This window comes from Salmo salar, chromosome ssa02, assembly GCF_905237065.1.
Source record: "Salmo salar chromosome ssa02, Ssal_v3.1, whole genome shotgun sequence".
In the NCBI taxonomy this organism is placed as follows: Eukaryota; Metazoa; Chordata; class Actinopteri; order Salmoniformes; family Salmonidae; genus Salmo; species Salmo salar.
Genome location: NC_059443.1, coordinates 43,650,409 through 43,670,598, shown reverse-complemented (window position 1 = coordinate 43,670,598; position 20,190 = coordinate 43,650,409). Strand labels below are relative to the sequence as shown.

At 45.5% G+C, this 20,190-nt stretch overlaps 1 protein-coding gene across 2 annotated transcripts in view; it reads right to left on the bottom strand.

Annotated features, from left to right (window-relative positions):
• Positions 1-6,013: 6,013 nt before the first annotated feature.
• The window catches only part of LOC106583607 (nuclear factor of activated T-cells, cytoplasmic 1), a 71,058-nt gene continuing 56,881 nt past the window's right edge, over positions 6,014-20,190 (bottom strand). For both annotated transcript variants that reach the window (XM_014167982.2, XM_014167993.2), the window contains exon 10: positions 6,014-7,654. In XM_014167982.2, the coding sequence (XP_014023457.1) occupies positions 7,599-7,654 (56 nt within the window). In that variant the 3' untranslated portion in view covers positions 6,014-7,598. The remainder of the gene's footprint in view (positions 7,655-20,190) is intronic.

Here is a 20,190-nt window from a genome sequence, read left to right as displayed (position 1 = left end):
ACCTTCGTGAAGGTGGGTGCTTTGGTGAAACCGTCATTGGAGTAGCAGTGGCCATCTCTCTCTCTCTCTCTCTCTCTCTCTCTCTCTCTCTCTCTCTCTCTGTCTCTCTCTCTCTCTCTTGCTCTCTCTTGCTCTCTCTCTCTCTCTCTCCTATTGTCGCTTGAACCAATTCTCTCATTCAGTCGCCCGCTTTTGACCCAAATCTCACACCGTCCGTTTCCCTCTATTGGCTCCCTTTGATTATGCATACAGCATACGTTGTGATCCTAATTTCAATTGAAAACATATGACGGGAAATCCTAGCTCCCGCTGCTCTTTAATGGGCCGACGTGGGATTGGAGAATGCTGAGAATGATTGAATTTTGTGTTAAGGCCAGGGACGATCAGGTCTCGCCTGGCATTATGCAATCGACCATTCTCCCCTCCTTACGCGACGTCTGGTAAAAGCCAGAGAGGGAGGGCTGGAAAGCCCGATGTCTGGAAGAGACCAAAAAGGGATTTCTCTAAATGATTCAAGACAATATTAAAGCGATCAGAGGAGCCAAATGAGATTTGATTCACCACTTCAAATGCAGAGACTCTGGAGGCGACTGCTTTTAATATTGCTAAATTCTTTTTTTTTTTACACTGTGATGCTTGACATACTATATTTCCTGACGGACGGAAACATATGGTTCCTATAGGAATCCTGCTATGCACAATTATTTATATGATTATGTCATGTCTGTTTTCGTTCTACTCTTTCCACCTGCTTGGCTGCATTTGAAAGACTTATGCGCAAAGGCCGGCTTACTCCCAGGCCTTAAAATTACCACTTTGTCCAAACTCATCAAAAACACTTTTATTGCAACTTCATAGTATCATTTTGGGCCCTTTGGGGAAGGCTAAAGACTTTTGTTTTCCGTTTAGCCCATTACACAGTTGTCTTGACCTTGGCTACTCTTTTTATGCAACAATGTACAAGGTCATCAAAAGTTAAAAGCAACACTTGAGGTAGGCACCTAGCAAAAAAAAGCAAGGCTTTTATGATAAAACATGGGCTATATTATATAATTGGCAGGTAATCTTTGGAGATGACAGGGTTGCCTTGCGGTTAAGTCCAGTATGGGTTTACAAAGTAGACTTCTAATGTGACAGAGCCTGGGCTCGAACCCAGTGCCTTAGACCACTGCGACACCCGGGAGGCCAACTCGGGCAGTTGTTGTTGCCATCCTGTACCTGTCCCACAGATGTGATGTTCGGATGTACCGATCCTGTGCAGGTGTTGTTACACGTGGTCTGCCACTGCGAGGATGATCAGCTGTCCGTCCTGTCTCCCTGTAGTGCTGTCTTAGGTGTCTCACAGTAAAGACATTGTAATTTATTGCCCTGGCCACATCTGCAGTCCTCTTGCCTCCTTGCAGCATGCCTCCTTGCAGCCTAAGGCACGTTCACGCAGATGAGCAGGGACCCTGGGCATCTTCCTTTTGGTGTTTTTCAGAGTCAGTAGAAAGCCCTCTTTAGTTTCCTAAGTTTTCATAACTGTGACCTTAATTGCCTACCGTCTGTAAGCTGTTAGTGTCTTAACGACCGTTCCACAGGTGCATGTTCATTAATTGTTTATGGTTCATTGAACAAGCATGGGAAACAGTTTTTAAACCCTTTACAATGAAGATCTGTGAAGTTATTTGGATTTTTACAAATTATCTTTGAAAGACAGGGTCCTGAAAAAGGGACATTTATATATATTTTTTTGCAGTACTTCATAAAATAAATGACATTTGTGAGATGAATTAAATTAAAGAGTTAGGTACTCTATGAGTGACAAGCTTTACTGCTCTACCATTCGTGAACCATGAGGCCACACAAACCATTCACACCCGTGCACAAACAGACACACACACACACACACACACACACACACACACACACACACACACACACACACACACACACACACACACACACACACACACACACACACACACACACACACACACACACACACATCACAGAGAGTGCAGGGGCTGCTGTTAACATAATACTCAGCTGTTTTGAGAAATTCTGACTGTTTTCTGTGCTACAATGCACACAGTAGGGACTATGAAAGAGAATGTCCGAGCTGCGGACAGAGAAGGAAATACCTCGGTGTTTACTGGCTCTCTAAAACGCGGAGGCACTTCCTTGTGAGTCCTCTGCGAGTCATCTGCTGAAGGCCAAGAAGCAGGGCATTCAAAACCGATTTGAGATGGATCACAAAATGTCTCATGTGAGGGGAATTACTGGATCCCAAACGGTATCAGGTGAGGAAAACCCTGTTGGACCACAGAATGGGAGGACAAGTGAACAGTTATTGATGGCAAAGGTTAGTAGTGATGGAAGACACTATTTGCTTAAGTTACCTAATTGTTTTGCTCTTTGTGATACATTTTCGTGAAGGTAAGACTAGGGGCTCTATTCAATCCGTATCGCGGAAGTTCAGCGTTACAGCATGATTGACATTTAAAGGCAATGTTCCCGCGTTTGCCGAGACTGCATTCATGGTAAACACTGCATATGTGGGCTCAATCAGAAATGACCTTTAACATTTCTATCGTTTCAGCGATACAGATTGAATAGAGCCCGAGCCGTTCACTACGCATTTTATTTCCACGTCTAACACGGCTAATCTGGCTATGTTGATTCTCTATATGCTGAATAAGGCTGCGGCCGAAACGTGTCCGTGCAGAGCAATTTGGATTAATTGAAGATTGTTTTCTGGTGTGCTGTCCATCTTATTTACTGTATTCTGACAGTGACCTAGACTAAAACCTCCTGTTGAGAAATCCTATAGTCTCCTCTCTGTCAGGAAGCCAATCCACCAGGGGTGTGCCAGCAGGTCACCCTGAGGTCATGCCGGGCATCCATTAGAGTGCTTATTTAGTGGATTACTCCTTTAAGAGGAGTGATCGGCCTGCTAAGGCAAAGAATCATTACCCTTCCTCCCGCCCCCACCCTGTTAACAATCAATACAGAGGGATCATTAAAATGAATAGCTGGACATTCCCCTTTCCTCCGGATCCTCATTGTGAAGTCAGTGTCAGGGGGAAACGAAGATTGAGCCGAGAGAAGGCGTCTAAAAGCCTCCAGTGATTGACATGAAGTCATCTTAATCCGAGAGCCCATAGCTGAGAGAGAGAGAGGGAGGGAGGGAGAAAGAGAGAGAGAGAGAGAGAGAGAGAGAAAGAGAGAAAGAGAGACAGAGTACTAAGCACCCACCTGAACTCGGACTAGCCCCATTAAGAGCAGCCTACGTGTCTGCTGCTACTGTAAGGTCAACACAACTACATAGTGTATACAGAACTGCACGGTAGACAAGCATGAGTGCAAATGGCAGGGTCGATGACGGTAAGGTGTGTGTGAGTGTTTCAGCGTTTTTTTCCCGCATGAATTCAGAGCATTATAAAGGAATCAGAAGGGGATATCAGAATTTCATTCATTGGATCAATTGACACACTGAAACCGGATGATAATATCAATAAATTGACTCTTTTTGAATGATTTTCGATTCAAGTCTCCTCAAGCACAACAGTATGTCCTCGTCAGAATTGTATAAATCCTTGCATGACATTTCACGCATCGCAAAAGAGAGAAATAGTGAGTCAAGTTGAATGATTGCAGATGAAGAAAAGACATACACACTTTTTTCCAGTCCATCTGGCTCTGTCTTTTTGAGTGTCTCTTAAAGTCTCTTTTAAAAGGGGATTCGTCTTTGTGACCGCACTGATGTGACCATGTCAGTGGGTCACCTTTTGGGCCTGTCACGTGTCCAGAGGGCCCATGTGGAGAGAGAGTGCACCTGTGGATCCCCCCTCCCCGCAGACACACACATGTACACACACATGTACACACACATGTACACACACACACACACACACACACACACACACACACACACACACACACACACACACACACACACACACACACACACACACACACACCCCTATCAATCCTCAGCCCCTCCTTCCCCACTCCCTATAAGAGGCAATATAATCATTCATCCTCTTCATGGGCAGTAGACGCTGATCAGAGACCAGCAGTAATATCTCCACTATCCTGCTAAAGTTGCATAGCGACATACCCTTACGTCTCTAACTGTGATCATGAACAAAAATATCCATGCAGTTGTCTCCTTTAACCAAAACAGAAAAACATCAAAAACATCTCTATTGCTTAGAATGAGAGAATATCAAAGTCCAACTGTATGCATGGTCAAGCAATCATCTCTTAAAGCATCTCTTAAAGTCGCCCTCATGGTTCTCTCAACATGCCCTTCATAACAGAGGTAAGTTATATCCCGGATTTACGATCTGCAGATGGCTGGACTGGAGGAGAGGAGAGGAGAGGGCAAGAGCTGAACCACCGTGCCTAGCTATGCATTCACTTTATGAAAGCAGAAATCAAGGGCATGGTGGGAATACAATAAGAGAGGAAGCAGAGCCATAAAAACCTGTAAATCTACCCTCCGGAACGTCTTAGCAGTGCCCCAAATGGCACAAGCTGGAATCATGCCGATTTTCTTTTTTCACTGACAAAGGAAGCACACGGAATCAAGCCACATAGGTACACCTGTGAAATCTGCTGACTTATCTCACGCTGTCTTAGGCCACTGCATCAATAAATGCCTCATAACATGAGCATGATAGGACCAGATAGGATCAGTTAGATTTTTCTTCTAAATCAACTATATGGGTCCTCTAATAAAATGAGACCGGTTTCAATGATTACTCAACCGTGTCAAAGGGTAGCTGGCTCCGGCGAAGGAAGATCTAGGTGAGAGTGGGCGCCAGGAAAAATAGGCGTGACTGCTTCTGTAAATAGAAGGGCTATTTTTGGGACCGCCATGGGTGTACAGGGGAGCACCGCCCAGACCTGCCCGCCTGACTTCTGTCACTATGACGATGGGCCATTCGAAACTTTGCTGCTGGATGGAAAAAGTCTGGAGGACTGGCAGGTGGTACACAGGAGCGTGGTACAGCTCCCTTGGTGAGAAACACTATGCCACTCCCATAACCACCCACTCCACACATGCAATACCGTACTGTAGGCTAACCACGTCCTTGCAAAGACATACACCTGAAGGAAATGCGTGTTTAATTGAGTATAGCAGCTAGTCATGCTAGTCAGGTCAATCTGAATTAAGGTAAAGGCTTGAATCTTGGATCAAAGGCTTGAATTGCATAAGAAGAAGAATGATGTCAAACAATGCCTGCTATTCACAGTTCATTTATGTAACTACCTTGTTGCACCCCCCCCCCACCCCCCACCAAAATTCTAAAATATCATTCATATATTTGAATTGTATTTCACCATTTTGTTAATACATAGGCCATATATCTATACTACTGTTTTGTGCCTTGTAAGAGACCTAGAAAAAAGAGACCTTAGAGGAAATGAATAAATCACCAGACTTTAAATGTCTGCATAAAGCCATGGTAAGATAATTGAATATGGCCCATACACGTCAAGGTCCTGCTGTGTCCATTTCAAGCTTTATTAGGCATATGGGGACAGGTTGGAACCATCCAAGGTTTACCATGGTCAAAATAGTATAACGCAAGAAAATCAAAAGCCGTTGAGTTATAGAGAAAGTCTTAAACTAAAGCATAGCCATATGGAGCATGGATGGATAAGGGAGAGAATGAGTTCAATGTGCTTAGAGAGGTGCAATTGGTAAGTCATTGATTCTGTATTGCTGTATGGAAAATATTGTTTCAACGTTGAGGGTGAATTAGATATCTAAAAATGTTATGTCATTCCAGACAGTCAGAGGGATAAAACACCATATAGGATTTCTGGTAATGATTTGTGCCAAAAGGAAAGGATTTTCTATAGCACACACATTGATTCATGGCCAATGCCATCTGGTAAAGACAGCAATATAAAACAGCTAGAGTATCACTGCATGTGTGTGTGTGCGTGCGTGCGTGTGTGTAAAATACTCAACATAAAAATCGAACTAAAATCCTAATAACAGCAATGCACATGTCAGTATTGTCAATATTATGTCATTTATTAATTCCTTTTTTTTATAGAACACATTGAGTGTACATAAAACACCATTTGAATTTCCATAAATATTTCATATTAAAGAGGAAATATATTTAACCTTTGTGCCTGGATAGAAAATGATTAAGAGTTACAATCATGTTGTAGCAGAGAGACAATGGAGAATAAGGCACAATACATCAATCTGTTACATAGAGCCATGCTATCATATAGTCCACATGTATTCATGAAGCCATTTAATGGTGTAGTAAAGCTAAATCATATATATCATTAGTATTCTCCGCATGCTGAAGAAAGACATTGTACTTGACGACATAGAAAAAGATTGCAGATCTGTCAACCTTTATAAGAAGAGACTCCGTGGCTCAGTAAGGGCTGTCTGGCCTATCATACTAAGTATAGGAAACTAGATCCTATAACATTTGGTCATGATGGAAGATAAACCTGTGCTGCTACTATGGTAAAGTGCATTACATACTGATTGAAGCCTACTGAGCCACTGTCTCTAATAGTAAAGAAGAAGCTTGAACAATAATTTACAAGGTAAAAGCCTTTGATATGAAGAAATCAATTATTGCCAAGCAGAAGCCTCCATCCTTCTCTAGCTTTACTATACAGGCAAGGGAAATACGATTATGTCTTAGCTAGTCCTTATCATCATATGGTATGTACATGCAAACCCAGTTGTTCTCCTACAATATGTACAGTAGGCTCTCTCCTGATTGTCTAAGCATTTCTGAATATTTTAGAAAGAAGGGAAGAGGGAGGCCAGAGCAGAAGGAAAGAAGAGGCACTAGGTGTCAAGACAGATGCTAGCAACGAGGTGGTACACATTGGATCATCAGAAAAAAGGAAGACATTGAAAAAAAACGATGAGCTAAAGATTTAAGGCATACACAAAGTACATTTCAAATACATGTTTATACAAAGAATATCATACACAACATTCAGTATAAATGGACGAGGACATAATAAAAAAAAAACAGATACACAAATCTAACCTATACACATGTCCCTACATATTTTTCAGCCATTTTTTGTTTCCCTGTAAACGAATGATTGAAGTGATCGAAGTGACATTGCATTCTAGTCAGTGAGTGATGTTGTAAGGCACCGCTTGGGTTGCTGTGGTTTGCCAGGACGCTCTGACCAACATATGATACACCCATTGGCTTGTCCGTATATTAGAGTCCAACACACATAAAGAAGAGGCCATCAGTAAAGAAACGAGTATTCAGTCTTACTGAGCTGTTTGGTCCATGGAAGAGCAAAAGTTGTCATTTAAGGCAAGTGTATTAATTGTCACAGTCCCTCCCATTATATCTAAGGCCGTCTCACATTATATTATAACATTCGTTCATATGGAGCTTTGCAGTTTCCTGTCAATGACCACCAGTCGGCCAATCGTTCTGCAGCGTCATGAGGGGCAAGCGAATCAGGCATCTGGGAAATGTAGCAATGAGGAAGTGGTAATGTGAAAGCTCTCTGTTAAGGGGATCCTCATGTGGATATAGGAGCTTTGGTTTGGGGTCCTTTTGCCTCTGTCCCTTTTTGTATCTGCAGAGAGTTTATGTACTGAGATGCACTGAGATGCTGGACAGGTCGTTTCGGATGATCTCATTGACTGTGGAGATAAAAGGAGAGATATAGTTACTCGAAAACCCCCCAAAACATACCTCTCATTATATCATCATCATTGTCACAATATTCATCTTCATCATCTTCATCAACATCATCATCATCACCATTTTCTGTGGCTGTACCACATGATATTTGGTGGTTAAAAGTTTGTCACTGATTTCTGCGGATTCATGTAAGAGTAATATCTCCACTTTCTCAACAGCAGCACAACTGCAAGGTGAAAAATATATAACTCATTCTAAATCTCTTTTGACACAGCAATAAATATACTTTTCTTAAGGATTTTCAGTGAATCACCACTGTGGGATTTAGATACAATTACACACTCACACACACCCTTATTCTCTTTCTTGTCTTTCCTGTTCTAGACCCTGTGCCCGTGTCTTTCCCACAGTTGGGCAGACAGAGAGCAGTCCCCTCTCTTTATCTGCTGTGTGCTTTGGCACATTGGGGGGAAGTGACTGACCAGGGCCCTAGGACTGGGAGCAAACAAGAGGCTCCTCAGGGCACCCCAATGTAAAGCAGAGGAAGAGAGAGAGAGAGAAAGAGAGATAGATAGATACATAGAGAGAGAGAGAGAGAGAGAGAGAGAGAGAGAGAGAGAGAGAGAGAGAGAGAGAGAAAGAGAAAGAGAAAGAGAAAGACAGAGAGAGAGAGAGACAGAGAAGGAGAGAAGGGCCACTCAGTCTGGAACTCAGTGAGGTCACCATCCACATCACTGGAGGTGGGAAAGGAAGTCAACCCCCTCCTCATATCCACTCTGCACCCACAGACCAGGGCAGACTGGGCAGACTGGGCCTACATTATCAGCCCCTAGCCCACTGGACAAACAGGCATACAGTGGAGACAGCCTACCCACACAGATATCGCAACCCCCCAAACACACAGACACAGACATCACCACCCTACACACAGGGAGAGAGGAGGGGGCGGGGGCTTATTTAATGAGGGCACCCTTTCATCTATTGTGGCAGTAGAAGTGTTTACATGATTAAATACTGTATTTTCCCGGTGTTTCTATGAATATGGATGTTTATGGATATGAGTTGTGATAAACGAGTTCAGTGTTTGAATTATGATTGACTTAAACAGCTCGGTACAGGTAAAAAAAATCTATAATTCTGAATAGAACGCTCGGACGAATGCACGCACGCACGCACGTATGCGCACACACACACTCACACACACACAGAGTTGGGGCTCACCTCCCTTTCATGAGGAACTCCTACTGGAAAAAGTCAACCTGAGCCAACACCGCTGGCTGTTTTTACCAGTGATTCCGCTCCTGGCTAAACAGGCTTTTACACGTTGCGGTTATTTTTAGTTACGCCTCCGCGGGACAAAAAAAAAAGGCACACAAGCATGTTACAATGAAATGATCAAACTTTAATGCCAGTCTTCAATTCCATCGTTGTGTAGGAAACAAGAAAATAGCTTGGGGCCGAGAAGTGAGGGAGGGAAAATCCAACACCTCAGCAGAGTATGCCACAAATGTAGCTTTACTTTGAGAGAAAAGCAGTAGCTTCCTCTCTTCTTGTCAGTCAGGCTAAAAACACTGCCATCTCAACACCCACGTATTAACCACAGTGTTGTTTTTCTATTCTTTATCAACTAATATTTTCCATTTTCAAAGCGCAGGATTTTCCATGATGATAAAAAAAAACGAATCTGTACAGGGACTACCTTTGACTGACGGCCTCCTATCTGAGCCCTGTTGACGTTCAGCAAGCTGCCGAAACAGGATGTGGCTAACTGTTACACCACACAACTATCACAAACAGTTATTTATAGCTAGCTAATGCCGTCAGTTATCTGTATCTCAAGGGGAAAATAATCATTCTTAGGTAGGCCTCAAAACAATTGACTGACCAGGGACAAACTGGTTTGTATTCGTGTTTGCTGTTTTACTGTGCTTAGAGCTCCCCATAAGATGTTATGTGGAACTTTATTGCATTATTCAGGGTCCACTCTATTATGAAGTCTGTCTCAAATTATATGCACGTGTTACTAGGTAGGGGCTGTCCGAAGTTGTAGGCTAGTATCAAGGTTAAGGCTTCAAGTCCTGGATCATGTTCATGGAAATGGTTTCAAACAAAAATCAACATTTCTCATTGGACAAGTAAAGGGAGTCCCTCCCTATTTCAGGCAGTTTTCTTCCGTTCGGTACCTAATGGACATGACAAAGTACTGTACCCTAGGCCACCCTGTCTAGTCCTTAAGGAGAAACACATTCTTCTGAGGTGAGGAAAGAAGGGAAAAGGGGTCAGAGGTCGGCCTAGGTCCTCTCATTGCATTCTTCTTCCGTGATGCAACACTAACCCAGATGAGAGTGCTTTACTCACTTCACTCCCCCCATCCAGCTCACTCTCTCCCACATGAAGGAGACAAGCACAAAAACCCAGTAAAATGGTGAGAAGTCCTATTTGAGGGTGAACATTTTGTTTAATTTTCAAGGGAATTTTTATATAAATTCAAGGCAGTTCACGGTATTACGCAACCTTATGAGTTAGTGCAAGTCTGCAATGTCTCCTCATAGACTGAGTAAGACCCTATCAAATATGCCCAACTGACAAAATAGAAAAATTATCATACTTCATGCACATGATAATGTGAATCTTCGGTAGATAGGCAGTCAGTATCAAATGTAGTTATATTATATAAAGTCCTATTCATTTAGGTTATGATAATATCATCGCAATATTATTGCAACCACTACAGATGTTAATGTGTGACTCTCCTTGGATCAAACTTTGATTGATGATAACACTCTACTATTGTCATGTAATTCCAACCTGCTTGACAAGCTTCTCAACAGCATCGGAAACTTTTTTTTTTTTTAGGTTCTTGTTTCTGTGGGAGAAGTCCTTTGTTGAATCAACAGAAACAGTGGAAAATTCAACTGAACATATTCCACTCATGCGAAACAACACAATCCTCGCCAAATAAATAATAGCGTCATACTTTATTACCTCAAGTACCTGTTAAACAGCTCATTTTGGAAGGTGTGAGAGTGACAGAGGGTGAATCTCAATTGGGATCCTTGATTTCTCACCTCCTCTCTCCTCGCCTCCTTAAGAGGGGAGGAAAATTAGATTTTCTCCTACAATCAGTACGGTTACATGCACACAATAATATGATTATTGTGCATGGTCAGGGGAATATAATAGTTTGTTTAAAACACTTTTAAACAAACATTTTGCAAGAATAACGATTTCCCTAATAACCCTGTTTACATGGACACATCTGAATTTACGCTACCCGATGGGACATAGTGTAGAAAATCAGCAATCAAAATTAACCTTTATACCACAGAGACATTTTTTTTTATCCTGAGTTCGGACATATAAAGTTTCTATGTAAAAACTTACTTTCAGTTTTTCCAAACTCACTTCACTCACGCATAAGAAGGAGTCTTGAGCTACTGGTGCTGGCACGTGCAGATCAAATACACAGGTTGGAACGCCGATTAAACATGTCCTAATAATTCGAAAGATTACTCAGAAAACCAGGTGTTTTAATCGGCGTATGCTTACTTCGATTTTGACTGTACGCCGATTAAGATAAGAAAAGTGTTTACATGACTATTGCCATAATCACCCTACCTGTCATGACCTCCGCCGAAGTCGGCTCCTCTCCTTGTTCGGGCGGCGTTCGGCGATCGACGTCACCGGCTTTCTAGCCATCGCCGCTCCATTTTTCTATTATCCATTTGTCTTGTCTTGTTTCCATACACACCTGGTTATCATTTCCCCAATCAATCTACTTGTATTTCACCCTCTGTTTCCCATCATGTTTTGTGTGTAATTGTTTCATGTTTTTCCGTGGTGTTTGATTTACGCGCCTTACTTTGGTTATGTTCCGTGGTTTTGAGCGCATTTTGATTTATGTGGTGCTCTCGTATTTTGGAACTATAATAAAGGGCGCTTGGTTACATTTCGCTTCTCTCCTGCACCTGACTTCGCCTCTCATACACCCGATATTGACACTACTGCCATAATCCATTTTATAATCAAATTATTACTGTGCATGTAAACGTACTCAGTGTTTGGAGAAGGAGAGAAGGTAGTATGGAAATATAGTGTGTCAGTGAAGCAGCCATCGCTCCTACCCACCACTATAATTATCCTGCTGCAGTACTTCCTATGTGTTTGTGCGGTGGGGAGTACACATCTAACCATGTTTCTACGGACGGACAGACAATAGATGGATGTATCTATGGGATTGGCTTGGGTTGGGCTCTCTAATCTCTCTGCTACAATACATCAGGGAAGAAGCAGCTTTCCCTCTGGGGTGTAGCCCTACTGAACAAGTGTATAGAGAGCTCTCCAAGGTACTCTCTGTCGGCATAAACAGTCATTAAAAAGACTTCCCTCATCTCAGGGAGGAGCTACCAAGCACCTCTGAAAGGGCCCAAAGTGCACAGCAGAGGGACTGCAATGCCATATAATTAAATTTCAAGCTTTGAATAAACCATGTTTGTCAGTTGTACATGAAATTAGAACACAGAACCAAGTGAACCGTGAGGTTTAGATTACAGGCTGCTGTTAGGTTAAGCTACTGTAACGTGCCTGAAATGGACGCCAAGGCAGCAGGCACCCAAAAGGTTAAAGAGCTTGTCAACGTTCAATTCTGATAAAGACTGATCCGAGACCAACAGCGAAGTCCATCAGAGCAGCACTGGAGCAATTTGGCCCTGTTTTGATTGAGTTATTCAGGCAGAAGCATTATGACTTCATTTGGGCGAGGAGAACGCGCCACCCGAGCTCCCCCAGCCGAACCTGACCCGCGCGGGGGATTGAGTTAGCCGAGGTTAGTGGATAGCGTTGGCGTCGGGGTTCGATAACATTCAGGCTTCCTCTGAGAACAGAGGATAGCCATGTGGTTAGAGGAGACGGAGAGGAGAGCCTCCCGGGCCGCAAAAACACTCGGTGGTCCCGGCAAGCGTAACCCGATTCCCCCTTTACCCAATCAACGACTGGCAACGACCTGGCAGCGGCGCTGACTTCACTTCACCTTCTTCCTGTTCAACTTTCTAAACATACCCTTTGAACTCTGAGTTGTAAGCGCTGTAAGAGAGGCATCCTGCTTGGGAGTTTCTATTCTTTCTGGCTGCTCATGAAGAAAGGCATAGCTAACTTCCTGAAACACTTTCACAGGGTGGATAACTACATCAACTCCAGTGGTGTTAGGGTTAGAGATCCCGGTGCTGTACGTAGGGGTACTCTTCCTATGCTTACACTTCCCCGGGCCCTCGAGTGCCCCATCGCGCCTTATGAGAAAGACAAGCACAGCTTCCACCTATTGTGTTCTGGCTCCCTACTGCACATGAAGAAGCTGCTGCTCTGAATCATAATGGTCATTCATATAAACATGCTGAATATAAACATGGACGCACACTCGCATGCAGGCCCACAAGCACGCACACAGGCAAACGGAGACGCAGACAGACGCAAACAGGCACACACAAAGGAGCACGCATGCAGACACACACATGCAGACCATGCCATGAAAATCCATATGATTTAGGAGCAATAACGTAATGCAACAAAACTATGCATTACCCATCTCTATTTCAAAATACTGTCATAGGCAGAAGAGGGGAGTACAGCCATTTGGATATCCACCAAAACAAACGCTAAACCTCGTTTGAACTCAACGTGTACGTGAAATTGATTTGGTGAGGAAGCTGAACTGGAGTTTGAAGCTGCTGAAGAGAGACAATTGAATTTCCTGCTACATATTACTTTTGTTTCCCCACAATATCAAATCTGCTCTCGGTTTCAGCAGAAACGCTTAATTGACAATTTGCAGCCTCCCACGCATGGCTGCAACAGCTAGAGGGAGAAGCTGGATGCACGTCACTCACTCCTCTTCTCATTAGGATCTGTCAGAACCAGTGTTGTGAAGGGGGGTGAAAGGGTCAGAGCATGCAGACAGGCACACACATACCCATGCACGCACGCGTACGCACACACACAGAGCCTATGCATGCACGCAGACACAGACAGACAGACAGACAGACAGACAGACAGACAGACAGACAGACAGACAGACAGACAGACAGACAGACAGACAGACAGACAGACAGACACGTGCACTCCTATAGAGAAACACAGTTGGACACAGAGAAATTACACTAAGCTAATTCTTCATCGTGATCGAACACTTCATAAATTCGTCTCAGACTAGCAGGTAGACAACAGAGACTGATACCCTGGGAAGCCCTGCGGGTGTAATGAAGTGATTATATGTGCAGATGGGGATATATCATCCCCACAACTCTGCTGATGTGTGAAGCCTGCCTTTCCCCATGTGGAAGCACTCAGCCTCACAACTGACCGGAGGAGACGAAAGAAAAAGTTAAAGTGTGTGGGAGAGAGAGCCGAGAGAGGCGCGGGGGGGGGGGGGGTAGCTGGAGTCGACTGTGAGGGTCTCTGCTCGAGTTTTACAACCCTTCCGGCAGCAGCTGGGCCACTGCGCAGACGTCGCTGTGTGCCCTGGGCCTCGGCCAGTCCGCTTCCTTCACTGCCAAGGTGCAGACCAATGGTAAGGGGGGAGGAGAGAACGGGGGGAGAGGAGTAATGGTTAACAGAGGCTGAGGCTGAGCCACGCTGGCGGAGAGAGGGAGAGCGGTAGTCCTTGGATCTCCAGGAATACTTTCCTCTGATGGCTGCTACTGCTTGCCGGACCTCTGAGTATTGCTCCAAGGAGAACAGCTTTGAAAAATGGCAAAGCCATTTGTTTCTTAATACCATGTGGAGCGGCGGAGAGCAGGGAGTGGGGAGATAAAGTGAGATAAAGCGAAGTGCTGCTCTCATCTTATCTCATCTCTACCTGTGTCTTCCTACGTGAGTCTCTGATGTGCTCCTCATCTCAGACAGCTTGCTTTCTTGGTCTCTGAAGTCAGATGAAGCCCGCTCGTTGCCAGGCTAAACGAGTGGGACCCTAGAGAGCTAGTGAGCGTCTTCTCTGTGCTCAGCCCGGACGGAAAACACCAGGCAGTAGCCAGAGGGCTGCAACCCCTGCATCACAGACCGAAACAGGCTGAAAAAACAATAGCCATCTCTGCCAGCCACCCCAAAATTAGACAGCCAATCTAAAAACAACAGATTTTTCACTGAAAACCATCCGACACTGTTTTGCTTGTTTTGGCAAGGCACTTTCTCTTTGATCTTCTATGGTGTGTTGCTACCGCTGCCTCTCCTCCCTATCTTACTTCTCTGTGAGATGCCGCCACCACCCGTTCCTCTCCTCCTCTCCACTTCCTCTATGGCCCTGGGGGCGGTGGGTGTGTTCGGTGGGGCCCGTCTCCGGGGACGAGGCTGGGGAGGTGTTTACATGGTTAGGGCTGCTCTCCTGTGAGCTCATCACTGATGGACTGAAATAAGTCACTTGATTGTCTTCGCTTGTGTCCTCTCCCAGTTTCTCTAATACTAACCGTACAAAGTAAAGCAGTGGTACCAAGATTTCATGATATATTTGGTAGTAAAATTAAAACAGGGGTTCATCTCATTCTGCATGCTATAGTAATGCGATATGTGTTTATTTATGTTTAAAGCTGCAATAAAGCACAACCAAGCCCAACTAACCACAACGTCGAAAAGTATCTGAGTGTGAAAGTGAGTGAATCACACGTCTGCATGGTGGAGATATGAAAGGAGACAGATTAAAAACGTTCAGCATGCCTCATTGACTAAAAGTTTCATGCTAAAATAACGATGGCTATCAGATATGGTCGGTCTGATTGATAGTGAATTTGGAAAGGCATGAGGCAGCAGTGGCTAATGCACATGGATAGAGATCTCACTTTTTGAATATGGCGGAAAAGCATGGACATATTGAAGCGATCATACTTTGCTAGATTACAACCATCTGAGTGAGATTTTGGCCGTACACCTGCATATAATGGGATTTATGACATCAGCATTTGTATTCTGCCTCTTTAAATCACCTGTTCCCTGTCAGTTGTAATGTGGGATTTCAGAATCCACGTTTTATCTAGAAAACCACATTCCCTGCATCCAAAAAGGCTTACCTTTAGTGCACGTTTTATTAGCCCCTGTCTATCATAGACATAAGGCTTAGAGAGGTACCTTGTCGTTTGAGTGTACGTGTGTGTGCGTGTATGTGTGTGTGTGTGGAGAGCCTGGAGCTTGGCCTTCGACCGGACTGTTGCTCTTTCCATCTCGGTGAAGAGGTATGAGCTACTGTTCTTCGCCATCTCTTTCATGCATTATGAAAGGGAGCCCTTGAACTTGAAAATATACTCCTGGAGCGACCCATCCCAATGCCAGCAGGGATATTGTCTCAATCTGCCTCGCAATGTTGGATATACAGTGAAGACCTTGCCATGAGGAACTTCCAGGAGTCACGGCACATCACAGCGCAGCACTAAAACTCAGGATGGACACTAAATCCACAAAAGGCTCAAGCAGTGCAGAGAAACGTCTCTCGTCTCCAACACTCCTGCTGAGATCTCGCAGCTGACCTACAGGGTCAGACTTATATTTACTGTAAGTCTCAGATCTGATTTACTCTCATTCCACTGACCTGGAATCTGCTCTGAGTCTGCACTGTTTGAAATCGTCTCCCACCTGCTATGATTGGTAGACTGAGAGGTAAAAGGGTAAACTTAGGGTGACTCATGGACTTACTTACCTGGGCTAGGGTTAAAGGGAAGGGTTGGCTTGGCAAGTCCTCTCCTCACGCCAACCTCTTTTTTAAATTGACCTAGTGTGCAGACAGACAACCTTCCTACATCTGGAGGTTCTGATCCATCCAGCCATCCTAGATAATATAACATCTATATGGATCCCAGGATATCTGTTCCAACTTCTTCCTACACACGTCACAGCAACCATGCACCCACATGCAAACTAACACACACAGACAGACACACACACACACACACAAACAAACAAAAACCTATCTGAGCCGTCACTGGTAAATTATAGCAGCCGGTTTCAACTGATTATGGCCATACGATTTCATCACCTTGTCACGCTCTGACCTTAGAGAGCCTTTTTTATTCTCTATTTTGTTAGGTCAGGGTGTGATTTAGGTGGGCATATCTATGTTCCTATTTCTTTGTTGGCCTAGTATGCTTCCCAATCAGAGGCAGCTGTTTCTCGTTGTCTCTGATTGGGGATCATACTTAGGCAGCCCTTTTTCCCACCTGTGATTGTGGGATCTTGTTTTTGTATAGCTGCTGTTAAGCCTGCAGAACTTTACGGTCGGTTTTGTATTTTATTTGTTTTGTCGGTGTTCATCTAAATAAAGAAAGATGTACGCTTACCACGCTGCACCTTGGTCTCCTTCTTACGATGAACGTAACAGAAGATCCCACCAAAAACGGACCAAGCAGCGTGGCCAGGATGAGTGGACATGGGAGGAGATCATGAGTGGAGCAGGGCCCTGGACACGAATTGGAGAGTATCGCCTTTCAAGGGAGCAGTTGGAGGCAGCAAGAGAGGAACGGCGACGATACGAGGAGTTAGAACGACAACGGAAGCCCGAGAGGCAGCTCTAACATTTTTTTGGGGGGGGTTACACGGGGAGATTGGCGGAGTCAGGGTTTAGACCTGAGCCAACTCCCCATGCTTACCGTGGGGAGCGTGTGACCAGTCAGGCACCGTGTTATGCGGTGATACGCACTGTATCTCCAGTGCGCATTCACAACCCGGTACGTTTGTTGCCGGCTCCCCGCATTTGCCGGGCTAGAGTGGGCATTCAGCCAGGATGGGTTGTGCCGGCTCAGCGCTCCTGGTCTCCAGTACGTCTCCTCGGTCCAGGATATCCTGCGCCGGCTCTACGCACTGTGTCGCCAGTGCGCCTTCACAGCCCAGTGCGTCCTGTGCCAGCGCCCCGCACTTGACGGGCTAAAGTGAGTATCCAGCTAGGACGGATTGTGCCAGCCCTACGCTCCAGACCTCCAGTGCGCCTACACAGCCCAGTATATCCTGTGCCAGCTCTGCGCACCCGGTCTCCAGTGCGTCTCTCCAGCCGGGTACGCCCTGTGCCTGCTCCACGCACTCGGTCTCCAGTGCATCTCCCCAGCCTGGTACGCCCTGTTCCGGCATCACGCACCAAGCCTCCAGTGATGATCCATGGCACGAATCCTGCAGTGATGATCCATGGCACGAGTCCTCCAGTGATGATCCATGGCCCAGAGCCTCCAGTGATGATCCATGGCCCGGAGCCTCCAGTGATGATCCATGGCACGAAGCCTCCAGTGATGATCCATGGCCCGAAGCCTCCAGTGATGATCCATGGCACGAAGCCTCCAGTGATGATCCATGGCCCGAAGCCTCCAGTGGTGATCCATGGCACGAAGCCTCCAGTGATGATCCATTGCACGGTCTGCAGTCCAGAGTCTCCAGCGGCGGTCTGCAGTCCAGAGTCTCCAGCGGCGGTCGGCAGTTCAGAGCCTCTGGCGACGATCTATGGTCCGGTCCCTCCGGCGACGATCCACGGTCCGGTTCCAAGGAAGTGGGGGGAGCCTCAAGCGGAGCGGGGTCTGCGTCCCACACAGGAGCCTCCACCGAGAGGAGATGCCCACCCGGACCCTCCCCTGTATGTTCAGGTTTGCTTTCGGAGTCCGCACCTTTGGGGGGGGGGGGTGGTACTGTCACGCTCTGACCTTAGAGAGCCTTTTTTATTCTCTATTTTGTTAGGTCAGGGTGTGATTTGGGTGGGCATATCTATGTTCCTATTTCTTTGTTGGCCTAGTATGCTTCCCAATCAGAGGCAGCTGTTTCTCGTTGTCTCTGATTGGGGATCATACTTAGGCAGCCCTTTTTCCCACCTGTGATTGTGGGATCTTGTTTTTGTATAGCTGCTGTTAAGCCTGCAGAACTTTACGGTCGGTTTTGTATTTTCTTTGTTTTGTCGGTGTTCATCTAAATAAAGAAAGATGTACGCTTACCACGCTGCACCTTGGTCTCCTTCTTACGACGAAGTAACACACCTGTAGATTTAATGCTTGCCATCCCTTGGGGAGTTCGCCACATGAACGTCTTAGCAGAGAGGGAGTCCTGCTCTTTTTTTCCTAAATACAGTAAATCTTGCTGATTCAATTAAAACATATGTGACATCGCCGCTCACTTGGAGCATTTAACAACTGACTTTATCTGACACGAGGAACGTGCGAGCAGGTTTGACATGAGCGAATTATAAAACCTAACAGAGAGAATCTCAATTTACCCATCTAAAGAAAAATAAACTAACCTTTTAAAGAGCGCAGCTTTGCAATCTCATATCACCATCAGTTTTAACCTGGACTCCCCAGACTAGCTCTTAGAGGTCTTACCTCTTCGTGAGGTATGGCAGTAGACAGGGTTAGCTTAGCTTCCACCTTCTATACATGTTAATATAGAGATGAGAACTTCAAATTGTAGTATGAGAGAAAGAGGTCAGTCTGGGGATCGAGGGACTAATTGAGATGTATATCTTCCATGGTTCATAATAAGCCAGCAATGGGACACTGAACGCTCACCGCTTCTGAAGGATCCTTAAAAGTAAACTCATTCAACCTCAGCTTGGTAATTCTCTGCTCTACAGGTGCTCAGTGGGAAAACGAGAAATAGAGAGAGAAATACACTCCTCCACTCTGAGCCGTGTTTTTATTTCTTAGACTTCTATCGATTCAGTTAATAACAGCTTCAGCCCAGTCAGAAGCAAGTGTGTGAAGTACAGGGGCATCGGGAGAAACTGCCAGGGAATCTAACCAGAGATTGCGTGCTTCTTGCTTCACTCTCACATTTTCCCCTCTCACTCTCAGTATGTCTGTTCTCCACTTCTTCCCCACTAAGTTTTCTCTGGTCGACAAGCATCTTGTGAGTCTGCCCTGTCCGTGTCTGACTGAATATCCCTGGATCTAAGCAGGTGTTGAAGGTTTGCTGTGTCTGTCAGCGTAGTGTCCAGAGCATGGAGGCGCTACCAGGAGACAGGCCAGTACATCAGGAGACGTGGAGGAGGCCGTAGGAGGGCAACAACCCAGCAGCAGGACCACTACCTCCGCCTTTGTGCAAGGAGGAGCAGAAGGAGTCTGGAGACGCCGTAGAGAACGTTCTGCTGCCTGCAACATCCTCCAGCATGACCGGTTTGGCGGTGGGTCAGTCATGGTGTGGGGTGGCATTTCTTTGGGGGGCCGCACAGCCCTCCATGTGCTCGCCAGAGGTAGCCTGACTGCCATTAGGTACCGAGATGAAATCCTCAGACCCCTTGTGATGCTGGTGCGGTTGGCCCTGGGTTCCTCCTAATGCAAGACAATGCTAGACCTCATGTGGCTGGAGTGTGTCAGCAGTTCCTGCAAGAGGAAGGCATTGATGCTATGGACTGGCCCGCCCGTTCCCCAGACCTGAATCCAATTGAGCACATCTGGGACATCATGTCTTGTTCCATCCACCAACGCCAATTTGCACCACAGACTGTCCAGGAGTTGGCGGATGCTTTCGTCCAGGTCTGGGAGGAGATCCCTCAGGAGACCATCCGCCACCTCATCAGGAGCATGCCCAGGCC